The 13,038-nt window shown below is 41.3% G+C and overlaps 1 protein-coding gene across 1 annotated transcript in view; it reads right to left on the bottom strand.

The window, feature by feature from the left end:
- Positions 1 to 13,038, bottom strand: part of LOC102280321 (ATP-binding cassette sub-family C member 4) — a 219,622-nt gene that overhangs the window by 13,646 nt on the left and 192,938 nt on the right. The window contains 4 exon segments of the mRNA XM_070366731.1: positions 3,820 to 4,011; positions 5,288 to 5,388; positions 6,574 to 6,684; positions 7,847 to 7,966. Of these exon segments, the coding sequence (XP_070222832.1) occupies positions 3,820 to 4,011; positions 5,288 to 5,388; positions 6,574 to 6,684; positions 7,847 to 7,966 (524 nt within the window).

Here is a 13,038-nt window from a genome sequence, read left to right as displayed (position 1 = left end):
TGCATTTTGGACTCTTCTGTTGACTATGATGGCTACTCCATTTCTTCAAAGGTATTCTTGCTCACAGCAGTAGATGTAATGGTCATCTGAATTAAATTCGCCCATTCCTGTCCATTTTAGTTCACTGACTTCTAAAATGTAATGATCACTCTTGGCATCTCCTGTTTGACCACTTCCAATTTACCTTGATTCCAGGTTCCTCTGCAATATTACTATTTACAGCATTGGACTTTACTTTTACCGCCAGACACATCCACAACTGAGGAAATGTAAAAAGGAGAAATGGTAGGAAACTAATATCTTTGTACATTATAGCAAAATCTAGTAAGTGTCTGTAAAAATGCATTATCCGAGTAATAGCTCTGAGCAAGAAAAAAAAAAAAAAACAAAAACACAATTAATTTACCCATAGCCCAGGACTCACTAAAATTATCAAATCAATCACAAAATCATTTAAGTATCATTTAAAATCATTTAAAACTCAACCCTTGTTCAGTCTAGTCAGGAAGCCTAGAATACTATTTTCCTCATTTTGGATTATTTTTACTTGCTATTTCTTTCATGAATTATAATCTAGCATCATACATATTACACTTTCCTGTTGACACTTAACTTCCACGTATCAGGAAAGAAAAAAAGAAATGAGGGAAAGAGAATAAAGTCCCACATTTAGTGAATGGACTCATTCCCACATACTCCCTTCCCCTCAACCTTTAGCAGAAGCCTCTCAGTCAAATCCAACACCAAAGAGGTGTCCTGGGGTGACAGGGCCTGGAACAGGTAAGCAGGAGAGGGAACCTGGGATGTACACAAATGGAGTTAAATCACTTCATGAACACACTGTCCGAGTATCATCTTCAAACAGAAATGAAGCTAACAGTGATACTGAGAGTTGAGCAAGACACAGATTGAAAGTTGTTACTGCAGTTATTAATTCAGCCTCCACACCCAGTCTTCTCTCATACATTTTAGAATCACAGATAATCCTATGCTTCGGGATCTTAAAAGAATACAGATCTGTTATGTTCTTAAATTGTACTATAGAGTTTCTTAGATAATTCATATTTTTGGCTTTGGGGGAAATTTAAGGTGAGTGTAAATTAACAGATTTATGTTTAAAACTGGAAATCAGATGGACACATTGTCTCCAAGTAAGCAAACATCATTTGCAGAGCTTTCAAGGACAGGATTTCATTAAAAGTGCAGTTAGTGTTTTCCTGAAATAGGAATCCTTGCCTTCCTCCTGACCTACAATGAAACTGGAAATAAATAATTAGAAGTGAGCTTTGCCATTTAACTAACTGAAGCTGTTCCCTGGGTATCATTTGAGCATTAAGTTGAATATTCTTTCATGTTACAAGGGTATGACTCATTATATTATGGCTATAGTTCACTAGATGGGTCTGTGGTGGTAAGAATTTTAAAAGTGGTTCTTAAGGAATTTAACATGTCTAGGCAGTCAGTTGTTTATAGAGTTATTGTGTGTGTGTCTTTTAGTTACTGGTTGCTCACCTGTGTGTCAATCACTCGCCCTCCTAGTCAGCAGTCCCTCAGGACTGTCTCTGTGTCCTGCAGAATGCCACTTTCTAGGGAAGATGAAAAGAAGATGCTTCCTGATCTTAAGAAGCCTCAGGGTCCTGTGAGATACAGACCCCAAATCGCAAAGCATGTCCCAGAAGCCATCTTTTATTTGTGGTACAATGCATGTAACCTAAAACTTACCAACTTAACAATTTTAAGTGGCCAGTTCAGAGTTAAGTACATTCATATCGTTGTGCAACCAAGTTCCAGAGCATTTTTTTTTTTTTGCCTCATAAAACTGAAACTCTGTTCCCATTAAACAGTGCTTCCTACCCCCCATACCCTAGTCCCTGGCAACTACCATTCTTCTACCTGCCTTTATAAATCTGACCTCTCTAGGGACCTCATACAACTGGAATCATACAGTATTCATTCCTTTTGTTTCTGGCTTATTTCATTTAGCATGATCTCCTCAAGGTTTATCTATACATTGGAATTATCTTTCTTTCTAAGGTTCAATAATAATATTTCACTGTAAAAATATACCATATTTATCCATCCATTAGTTGATAGATACTGGGAAACTTTCAACTTTTGGCCACTGTGAATAATGTTGCTATGAACACAAAGTGAAAGTAAAGTTGCTCAGTCATGTCCGACTCTTTGGGACCCCATGGACTGTAGCCTACAATGCTCCTCCGCCCATGGGATTTTCCAGGCAAGAGTCCTGGAGCTGGTTGCCAGTTCCTTCTCCAGAGGATCTTCCCAACCCAGAGATCAAACCTGGGTCTCCCACATTGTAGGCAGATGCTTTACCATCTGAGCCACCAGGGAAGATGCTATGAACACAGGTGTTCCATAAATCCTATCTTAAAGAAAATATAAAACACTGAGGAAAAATTGAGGGTCTTGCAGTATCAGATGCAGTAGAATTAGCCCAGAAAGTGAAGAGACACTCACCAGGCATATGGCAGAGGGAATGTTTCTTTGAGGTAGAGGGGCAGTGTGCACACTGGGAACTGGGAGGTTGAGGTGCTTTGGGAGAATCTATACATGACCGGTGGAGAAGGCAATGGCACCCCACTCCAGTATTCTTGCCTGGAAAATCCCATGGACGGAGGAGCCTGGTGGGCTGCAGTCCATGGGATCGCTGAGTTGGACACGTCTGAGCGACTTCACTTTCACTTTTCACTTTCATGCATTGGATAAGGAAATGGCAACCCACTCCAGTGTTCTTGCCTGGAGAATCCCAGGGACGGTGGAGCCTGGTGGGCTGCCGTCTGTGGGGTCACACAGAGTCGGACACAACTGAAGCGACTTAGCAGCAGCAGCATACATGACTGGAGTGTGGAGGGTGTGTGTACATCATGACAAGGGGCTGGAAAGGTAAGTGGGGAAAGAGCTTCCTACCACCCTGTCTGTTCTGGCTTAGTCTCTTCTTCAAGAACCCCACTTAGTCCTGGTCAAGGGCCCCAAGCTGAGTGTGAAAGGAACATCATCAGTAGTCATGGACATTAGCAGGTCCAGGTCACAACCTCTCTGCCATCTCCCCTGTGGATCTTCCCCTGCTCTTCCTCTCAGTTTGCTTTCATCCACTTTGAGTGAATCCTGGGCCCTGACTCCAGCTGGAGTGCTGGTTTCTCACTCCTGACTGAGTCATAATTCTGGGCTCTTTTCTGATGGGCCCAAGCTTGTCACGCAGTCCCTGTTTGGAGTGGACTTGAGGTTATGCTATGGCTCTAGCAGCAGCTTGCCCAGGCCAGTAAGGATCATATCTGTGCTTCAGAACGATGCAGTGTGTGCGTGGGAGGGCAGGGGAAGAGAAGTTAAATGTGAGTAAGTTGAGGACAACTCTACGCAAAGGGCCAATGGACAGAGGAAGAGGCTACAGCTGTAGGGTGCCATGGGAGAGACAGAGGATTTCAGAAATACAGACAAGAAAGCATAGAAAGGAAGGAGATATTGAAAAGTTAAAGACAGAGAGCCAGGACTGACTTCCCAGACTCCACATGAATAATTAGGTGACAGATATAATAGGTTCCTGAGTCAGGTTAAGTTGCAGCTCTGGAGCCCAGGGCCCACCAATCATCATGAGGGAGCTCATGACACAGGAAAAGAAATGCTGAGATCCACATTTCATGGTTAGTTTCCAAGAAAGATTCACCTATGATGTCACCAATGTAATCTGCATCCACAAAGGAACAGAGAGTCCCCCTGACACACCAGCAAGGAAGCCAACAGCAGATTTGGAGCTAACACTTTAGCTGGATTTTGAAGAAGCAGATGGCTCAAACAAACCTTTTCTCCAGATTCAATGACTGTTGTCAGATCTTTCAATACCAGACGACTGTCTGAAATAGGCCTGAAGGAAACACTATCAAACCTAATCTCTCCTTTACTGGGCCAGAGTGGTGGTGCTTGACGATTAAACATCCAGCGTCTTTCCTTCCTAAGTTTTCTGTACTCAATCACCCTTTGGACCGAAACCATCTGAAAGACACATGATATTGCATGAGTTAGGAATGGGAGGTCTTTTTTATGGGTATTCAGAGACTGTAAATGAGATGTTCTATATTTTCATATAGTTGGTCAGGAATATCTCAGGTCTTATTATCACCAAAGGATAGAAGCAAGAGTTGAATGAGGCCTCTGATGATTTGCAAACTTGTTCATCATCTTGTAACACTTTCACTTAGGGTTATTTCCTTCAACGTTATATTAAAACTACAAGAATTACAGAAAGGAATGCTAAAGATTTTATATCTATTTTTGCATATGAATAAAAAACTAGGGAGCTTTTTCAAAGAAAAGAAAATTTATCGACACCAATCAGTAATGTGTGGCTATAGAAAGGCCACATGTTATAGATAACAGAATTGGATGGTCATCAAACCTCATTATAATAGTTAATCATTTTCTACCCTACTAAAAGAAAGAAATGGAAAGATTTCATTTTTATTGTATTTCTCCTTTTAGGAGAAGGTGCAAATACTCAAAAGAGGAGATAATTTACCCATTGACTAAGGTCTCCTGGTAGTAGTGGTAGTGTTACTTGCTCAGTCATGTCTGACTCTTTGCAACTCCATGAACTATAGCTGGCCAGGCTCCTCTATCCATGGAATTCTGCAGGCAAGAATACTGGAGTGGATTGCCATTACCTTTTCCAGGGATCTTCCTGACTGAGGGATTGGACCTGGGTCTCCTGCATTGCAGGAAGATTCTTTACAGTCTGAGCTATAGGGAAGATCAAACAACCATAATTCGACACCCCTGATGGCTCAGAATGAGAGACAGCTTATCTTGCAAAAAGGGACACCAGTAAATTCAGGTGTTCAACACATACAAGAATAAATACTAAAGTGTGTGTGTTTGTGGTGGGGGTGGATACTGATTAACTAAACAAACAAACAAAAAAAAATCAAAACACTGAATTCTTCTTTTAACAAGAATGAACAATTATCTATTAAGAAACATAAATAAGCACCTAAGAAATTAGCTTGTATCCTCTCCAGGATTTCAGAACCTCCCGCCTACAAAGACATTTAATATATTTGAAGATATCTGTGATGAATATAAAACCTGCTGACATGAGAAAATGATGTATATTTTTTATTTTATATTAACTTTAAATAGATGGAGAATGATTAAAAAAAAACTATTAGCTATGATATAAAAATAACAGTTTTAAGATCTTACATAAGAATTCCTTTTATGCCATTTAAGGGAAGAAGGCTTGAAAAAGCTAAGAACATAAGATAAACATCACCATATTCTCAGCTTCAACGCTTTGCCTGATGCAACACTGGAGCATCCCCATAAGCGTGAGGGTGAGAGACAGGACCAGGCCAACCCGCCCAGCATCCAAATCTAAATGAGGAAGAAGAAAGGAAGTAAAGTCAGTCCTGTTCTTCATCTTAATCTAATCCCTGCTCCTTCTGTCACTTTACAAAGAAGACTCTTTTATAATTATATTTAAGACATTTACATGTAATGATAATATTACTCATATTCTTACTATCTTGTTGATTGAGACCATGATACAGTGAAAAAGCCCACGATGAATTCAGAGAGACTATCAGATGAGTTTATTAATCCGAACAGGATTGACATTCACGTGACAGTACTATATATGCGAAGAGCTGAATCATTTGAAAAGACCCTGAAGCTGGGAAAGATTGAGGGCAGGAGGAGAAAGGGATGACAGAGGATGAGATGGTTGGATGGCATCATCGACTCGATGGACATGGGTTTGGGTGGACTCTGGGAGTTGGTGATGGACAGGGAGGCCTGGTGTGCTGCAGTTCATGGGGTTGCAGAGAGTCGGACACGACTGATTGACTGAACTGAACTGAACTATATATGGATGAGAAATAGCATTGTTATTCAGTCTTCCATCATCATGGTTCCAAGAACCATTATGTATTTCCACTTTCTACATCCAAGACAGCTGTAGTTGAAATCACGAAAAACAAGAGAATGGGTTCTAAGAGCCAGTGCTTTTAAATCTAAAACACAACTCTCATTGTTCCTTATTAAAGATTTTGATTCAATCTGCTACTATGAAATAGAAATGGTGAATTCATAGCACAAATGCCAACACCTGGTCATCTGATATACACACAGCAGTGAGGAAACCGTTCTTTCCTACAGAGAATCTTTCTCACTTCAGTGAATCAGGCACCTGTAACCAAGAGATTCAACTAACCCTAAGTCTAAAACCTAAAGCCCTAAACTGGGCCAAAACCTTAATAGTAGTAAACTTGGTTCTCTCCTCCCAACTACATGACACTCCCAGGAATATTCACAGAAGATCAGTTTGCTATATTTGACCTCATTCCATTTAAAGAGAGAGAAAAAGATAAAAGATTTCACTGAGACACAAATGACTTCCTATGGACCACACTATGGAATCATCTTCTGCAAGCACTTCAACACAATCATTAGAACCAAACAGTACACATTAGATAAGATGATAAGAGTTTAATTTAAAACCTGTAAATGAAGCTATAAATGGTAAGCATATCACGAATGGTTATTGACATCTGTACTTACTTTCTGCCAGAATCAAGGACACAAAGGCCACAACAGTGACAAAGATGGCACAGGTAATATCCAGATACAGAGCGAGCCATTGGGATGTTGTCAAAAGCAGGAACCAAGCCTCTGGATTTGTGAACAATAATAAACACAATAAATAAGTAGAAAACCCATGTTAGTTGCTTCTAATAAGGGAGTGTATTTTGCTCAGTTGAGCCATAGAAAATTTTTGCACGAGGTAGGACAGCAAAGTTACACACCCAGGGAATGTGAAGATTCAGGAAAGCTAGGTTTTCATACAATATAATGTATGGGAAACATAGGAATCAGTTCAGAGGCTTTATGGGAAGCATGCACTGAAAATTTCAATCCACAGGTTACAAACAGAACTAAAACTCCAATAAAGAACATAGAAAAATGGTCTCACTGGTACATATCCTACAGTGCTCGGTAGCCTTAGCATGAGGTTCATCCTCTCCCGGGGCTGACTGTTTCTAGTCAAGAGCAAGAATCCAACTCACATTCTATGTCCAGCACCTTCTGAACTTCCTACAGGGCCCTGCATAGTGTCTATTTTTAGGAATCAGTATCTAAATAACCATCAGTTAAAGGGATCTGCATATAGCTTTCAAAATGCAAATTTATCATCAAAATACAATACAGATTGGAGACACAGGACGGGATTTGACAGATTTTGAGGAAATTCTGAAATTCCTACCTAGAAAAAAACTTCACTGATACAAAGGATAATACACATCAAGAGGATGGCAAATTTGATTGTCAGAAAACCATTTTCCTCAGTCAACTCTGCCGCCTTACTTGCTCTGAGATGACAGTTAGCACACTACACCCTGACGTCCAAGAACCGCTACCACTTGCTTTTGTAAATAAAGTTCTATTGGCACAGCCATTGTCTTATGTATTATCTCTCCCCACTTTTGTGTTGCAACAGGAAAGTTGAGAAGTTGCAACAGAGACAGTATAACACACAAAGCCTAAAATATTTACTATCAGGTTTGTCGACTCCTATTCTAAAGAGACAGAAAGCCACAGGTCACAGTGATGGAAGGACAATGCAAGTCAGGCAGGGGAGAAAAGCATGTGGTGATGGGGAAGACGGGTACACAGAGGAGTGCTGAGAGGAAGGGGTGGGGGAGGCAGGTGTGCAGAGGGGTACATGGGGCAGCACAGAGAGAGGTGCTGGCCAGTCAGGCCACCTGAGAGGGAGGTCAGGCCTCAGAAGGTAGCATACCCCATCCTTAGAAATCATCTCCAAAAACTTACAGACCTGAATGCAAGTCCTGGTGTGCATCAAACAGTTTCTGAAACTTTTGCTCAGCTTTGTATGCCCGGATGGTCCAGAGTCCTTGGAGAGAAGATGCTAAGTGGGAAAACACTGGGCTCTGTGCTGGGGAAGCAGAGACAGACACAGGACAGAGAAAGTCAGGGATGATGGGTGTGAGGAAACCCACTACATCCCAGGCTCTGTGGTCACACATCAGGCTAAATGGTACACCTGGGGCTTCCTGGTGGGCTGCCTGGGGGAGGAAGGATGACACTCCTTCTGGAGAGGATCCTCCATGTGACCCTCAAGCTTCAGGTCATATTAAGCTGCACTCTAATGACCTGGAAATGAAAGATTCTCTCTGAGCCCATTTTTGACCAAATTCATATCACAGACAAATTTAGATAAAGAAACACTTTAGTAGCTCATTCATCAAGGTCTTTCCCAAACATGTCTCCCTCCACTCCCTCCAAATTCTTTCCTGACAGTGGGAAATTGTTTACTATGTGTGTATATATATACCCCATATATATATATATATATATATATATATATATATATATGCATGTGTGTGTGTGTGTGTGTCTATATGTATAGTTGCTTTACAATAATGTGTTAGTATCAGGTATATGGCATAGTGATTCAATTATTTTTTCTGATTTTGTTCCAGTTTAGGTTATTGTAAGATACTGAGTAAAATTCCCTGTGCTGTACAGTATATCCTTGTTCCTTACTTATTTAATGCCTTGTAGTGTGTACTTCCCCTTTATGGATCATTGCCTTGTCCTGGCAAAGGGGCTTGCATAACTTAATGAAGCTATAAGCCAAGCCATGCAGGGCCACCCAAGATGGATGGGTCATAGTGGAGAGTTCTGACAAAACATGGTCCACTGGAGAAGGGCATGGCAAACCACTTCAGTATTCTGGCCACGAGAATGCCATGAACTGTATAAAAAGGCAAAGAGATATGACACTGAAAGATGAGACCCTCAGGTCAGAAGGTGTCAATATGCCACTGGGGAAGAGTGAAGGACAATTAATAGTAGCTCCAGAAAGAATGAAGCAGCTGGACCAAAGCAGAAATCACCCTTAATTGTGGATGTGTCTGGTGATGAAAGTAAAGTTGGATACTGTAAAGAACAATATTGCATAGGAACCTGGAATATTAGATCCATGAATCAAGGTAAACTGGAACTGGTCAAACAGGAGATGGTAAGAGTAAACATCAACATCTTAGGAATCAGTGAACTAAAATGGATGGGAATGGGTGAATTTAATTCAGATGACCATTATATCTACTTCTGTGTGCAAGAATCCCATAGAAGAAATAGAGGAGCCCTCATACTCAATAGAAAAGTCCAAAATGCAGCACTTGGGTGCAATCTCAGAAACAACAGAATGATCTCAGTTCCTTTCCAAGGCAAACCATGCAACATCACAATAATCCAAGCCTATGCCCCAACCATCATTGCTGAAGAAGCTAAAGTTGATCAATTCTATGAAGACCTACAAGACATCCTAGAACAAACACCAAAAAGGATGTCCTATTCATCATGGGGGATTGGAATGCAAAGGTAGGAAGTCAAGAGATATCTGGAGTAACAGGCAAGCTTGGCCTTGGAGTACCAAATGAAGCAGGGCAAAGGCTAACAGAATGCAACCAAGAGAATGCACTAATAGCAAATATCATCTTCCACAACACAAGAGACAACTCTACACATGGACATCACCAGATGATCAATACTGAAATCAGACTGATTATATTCTTTGTAGCCAAAGATGGAGAAATTCTATACAATCAGTAAAAAACAAGATCTGGAGCTGACTCTGGCTCAGATCATCAGCTCCTTGTAGCAAATTCAGGCCTAAACTAAAGAAAGTGGGTAAAACCACTAGGCCATTCAGGTACAACCTAAATCATATCTCCCATGATTATACAGTGGAGGTGACAAATAGATTCAAGGGAGTAGATCTAGTAAACAGAGTGCCTGAAGAACTATGGACAGAGATTCATAATATTGTACAGGAGGCAGTGAACAAAACCACTCCAAAGAAAAAGAAATGCAGAAAGACAAAGTGGTTGTCAGAAGAGGCTTTACAAATAACTGAGGAAAAAAGAGAAGCTAAAAGCAAGGGGGAAAGGGAAAGGTCCACTCAACTGAGTGCAGAGTACTTCCAGAGAATAGCAAGAGAGACAAGAGGGTCTTCTTCAATGAACAAGTAAAAGAAATAGAGGAAAACAGCAGAAAGGGAAAGACTAGTGATCTCTTCAAGAAAATTGGCACTATCAAAGGAAGACTGCGTGCAAAGATGGGCACAATAAAGGATGGAAATGGTAAAGACCTAATAGAAGCAGAAGAGGTAAAGAGATGGCAAGAATACACAAAACTGTACAAAAAAGATCTTAAAGACCTGGATAACCAAGATGGTGTGGTCACTCACCCAGAGTCAGACATTCTGGAGTGTGAAGTCAAGTAGGCCTTAGGAAGCACTGCTGCCAACAAACTACTGGAGGTGATGAAATTACAGCAGAGTTATTTAAAATCCTAAAGTATGATGCTATTAAAGTGCTGCACTCAATATGCCAGTAAATTTGGAAAACCCAGCAGTGGCCACAGGACTGGAAAAGGTCAATCTTCATCCCAATTACCAAGAAGGGCAGTACTAAAGAATGCTCAAACTACTGACAATTGTACTCATCTCCCATGCTAGCAGGGTTATGCTCAAAATCCTTCAAGCGAGGCTTCAGCAGTACATGAATCAAGAAATTCCAGATGTACAAGCTAAGTTTAGAAAAGACAGAGGAACCAGAGATCAAATTGCCAATATTATTTTGTCATAGAAAAAAAAAATTGCCAATATCCTTTGGGAATTCCAGAAAAAACATCTATATCTGTTTCATTGACTACACTAAAGCCTTTGACTGTGTGGGTCATAACAAACTGTAGAAAACTCCTAAAGAGATGTGAATACCAGAACATTTTACTTGTCTCCTGAGAAACCTGTGTGTGGGTCAAGAAGCAACAGTTAAAAACTCATATGGAACAACTCATTGGTTCAAAATTGAGAAAGGAGAATGACAAGGTGGTTTATTGTCACCATGTTTATTTATCTTATATGGAGAGTACATCATGCAAAATGCCAGGCTGGATGACTTACAAGCTGGAAACAAGACTATGGGGAGAAATATCAACAACCTCAGATATACAGGTGATACCACTCTAGTGGCAGAAAGCAAAGAGGAACTAAAGAGTCTCTTGATGAAGATGAAAGAAGAGAGTGAAAAAACGGACTTAAAACTCAATATTAAAAAGATTAAGATCATGGCATCCAGTCACATTGTTGCTGCTGCTGCTAAGTCGCTTCCATCGGGTCCGACTCTGTGTGACCCCAGAGACGGCAGCCCTCTAGGCTCCTCTGACCCTGGGATTCTCCAGGTAAGAATACTGGAGTGGGTTGCCGTTTCCTTCTCCAATGCATGAAAGTGAAAAGTGAAAGTGAAGTCGCTCAGTCGTGTCCGACTCTTAGCGATCCCATGGACTGCAGCCTACCAGGCTCCTCAGTCCATGGGATTTTCCAGGCAAGAGTACTGGAGTGGGGTGCCATTGCTCATTACTTCATGGCAAATAGGACGGGAAAAATTGGAAGCAGTGACAGATTTCCTCTCCTTGGGCTCTAAAACCACTGTGGGTGGTGACTGGAGCCATGAAATTAGAAGAAAGCTGCTTCTTGGACGGAAAGCTATGAAGAATATAGATATTGTATTCAAAAGCAAAGACACCACTTTGCCTAGAAAGGTCTATATAATCAGTTCAGTTCAGTCGCTCAGTCGTGTCCGACTCTTTGCGACCCCATGAATCGCAGCACACCAGGCCTCCCTGTCCGTCACCAACTCCTGGAGTTCACCCAGACTCACGTCCACCGAGTCAGTGATGCCATCCAGCCATCTCATCCTCTGTCGTCCCCTCCCCCTCCTGCCCCCAATCCCTCCCAGCATCAGTCTTTTCCAATGAGTCAACTCTTTGCATGAGGTGGCCAAAGTACTGGAGTTTCAGCTTTAGCATCATTCCTTCCAAAGGAATCCCAGGGTTGATCTCCTTCAGAATGGACTCATTGGATCTCCTTGCAGTCCAAGGGACTCTCAAGAGTCTTCTCCAACACCACAGTTCAAAAGCATCAACTCTTCGGCACTCAGGCTTCTTCACAGTCCAACTCTCACATCCATACATGACCACAGGAAAAACCATAGCCTTGACTAGACGGACCTTTGTTGGCAAAGTAATGTCTCTGCTTTTGACTATGCTATCTAGGTTGGTCATAACTTTCCTTCCAAGGAGTAAGCGTCTTTTCATTTCATGGCTGCAGTCACCATCTGCAGTGATTTTGTAGCCCAAAAAAATAAAGTCTGACACTGTTTCCACTGTTTCCCCATCTATTTCCCATAAAGTGATGGGACCAGATGCCATGATCTTCATTTTCTGAATGTTGAGCTTTAAGCCAACTTTTTCACTCTCCACTTTCACTTTCATCAAGAGGCTTTTTAGTTCCTCTTCACTTTCTGCCATAAGGGTGGTGTCATCTGCATATCTGAGGTTACTGATATTTCTCCCGGCAATCCTGATTCCAGCTTGTGCTTCTTCCAGCCCAGCCTTTCTCATGATGTACACTGCATATAAGTTAAATAAGCAGGGTGACAATATACAGCCTTGACGTACTCCTTTTCCTATTTGGAACCAGTCTTGTTGTTCCATGTCAAGTTCTAACTGTTGCTTCCTGACCTGCATATAGGTTTCTTAAGAGGCAGGTCAGGTGGTCTGGTATTCCCATCTTTTTCAGAATTTTCCACAGTTTATTGTGATCCACACAGTCAAAGGCTTTGGCATAGTCAATAAAGCAGAAATTGATGTTTTTCTGGAACTCTTGCTTTTTCCATGATCCAGAGGATGTTGGCAATTTGATCTCTGGTTCCTCTGCCTTTTCTAAAACCAGCTTGAACATCTGGCAGTTCACAGTTCATGTATTTCTGAAGCCTGGCTTGGAGACTTTTGAGCATTACTTAGCGTGTGAGATGAGTGCAATTGTGTGGTAGTTTGAGCCTTCTTTGGCGTTGCTTTTCTTTGGGATTGGAATGAAAACTGACCTTTTCCATGGTTTTTCCAGTAGTCAGAGAAGACTCTTGAGAGTCCCCTGGACAG

Source organism: Bos mutus, unplaced genomic scaffold (assembly GCF_027580195.1).
Source record: "Bos mutus isolate GX-2022 unplaced genomic scaffold, NWIPB_WYAK_1.1 CTG197, whole genome shotgun sequence".
Taxonomy (NCBI): domain Eukaryota; kingdom Metazoa; phylum Chordata; class Mammalia; order Artiodactyla; family Bovidae; genus Bos; species Bos mutus.
Note: the sequence above shows the minus strand (reverse complement) of the source record. Positions and strands in the feature narration are given on the sequence as shown.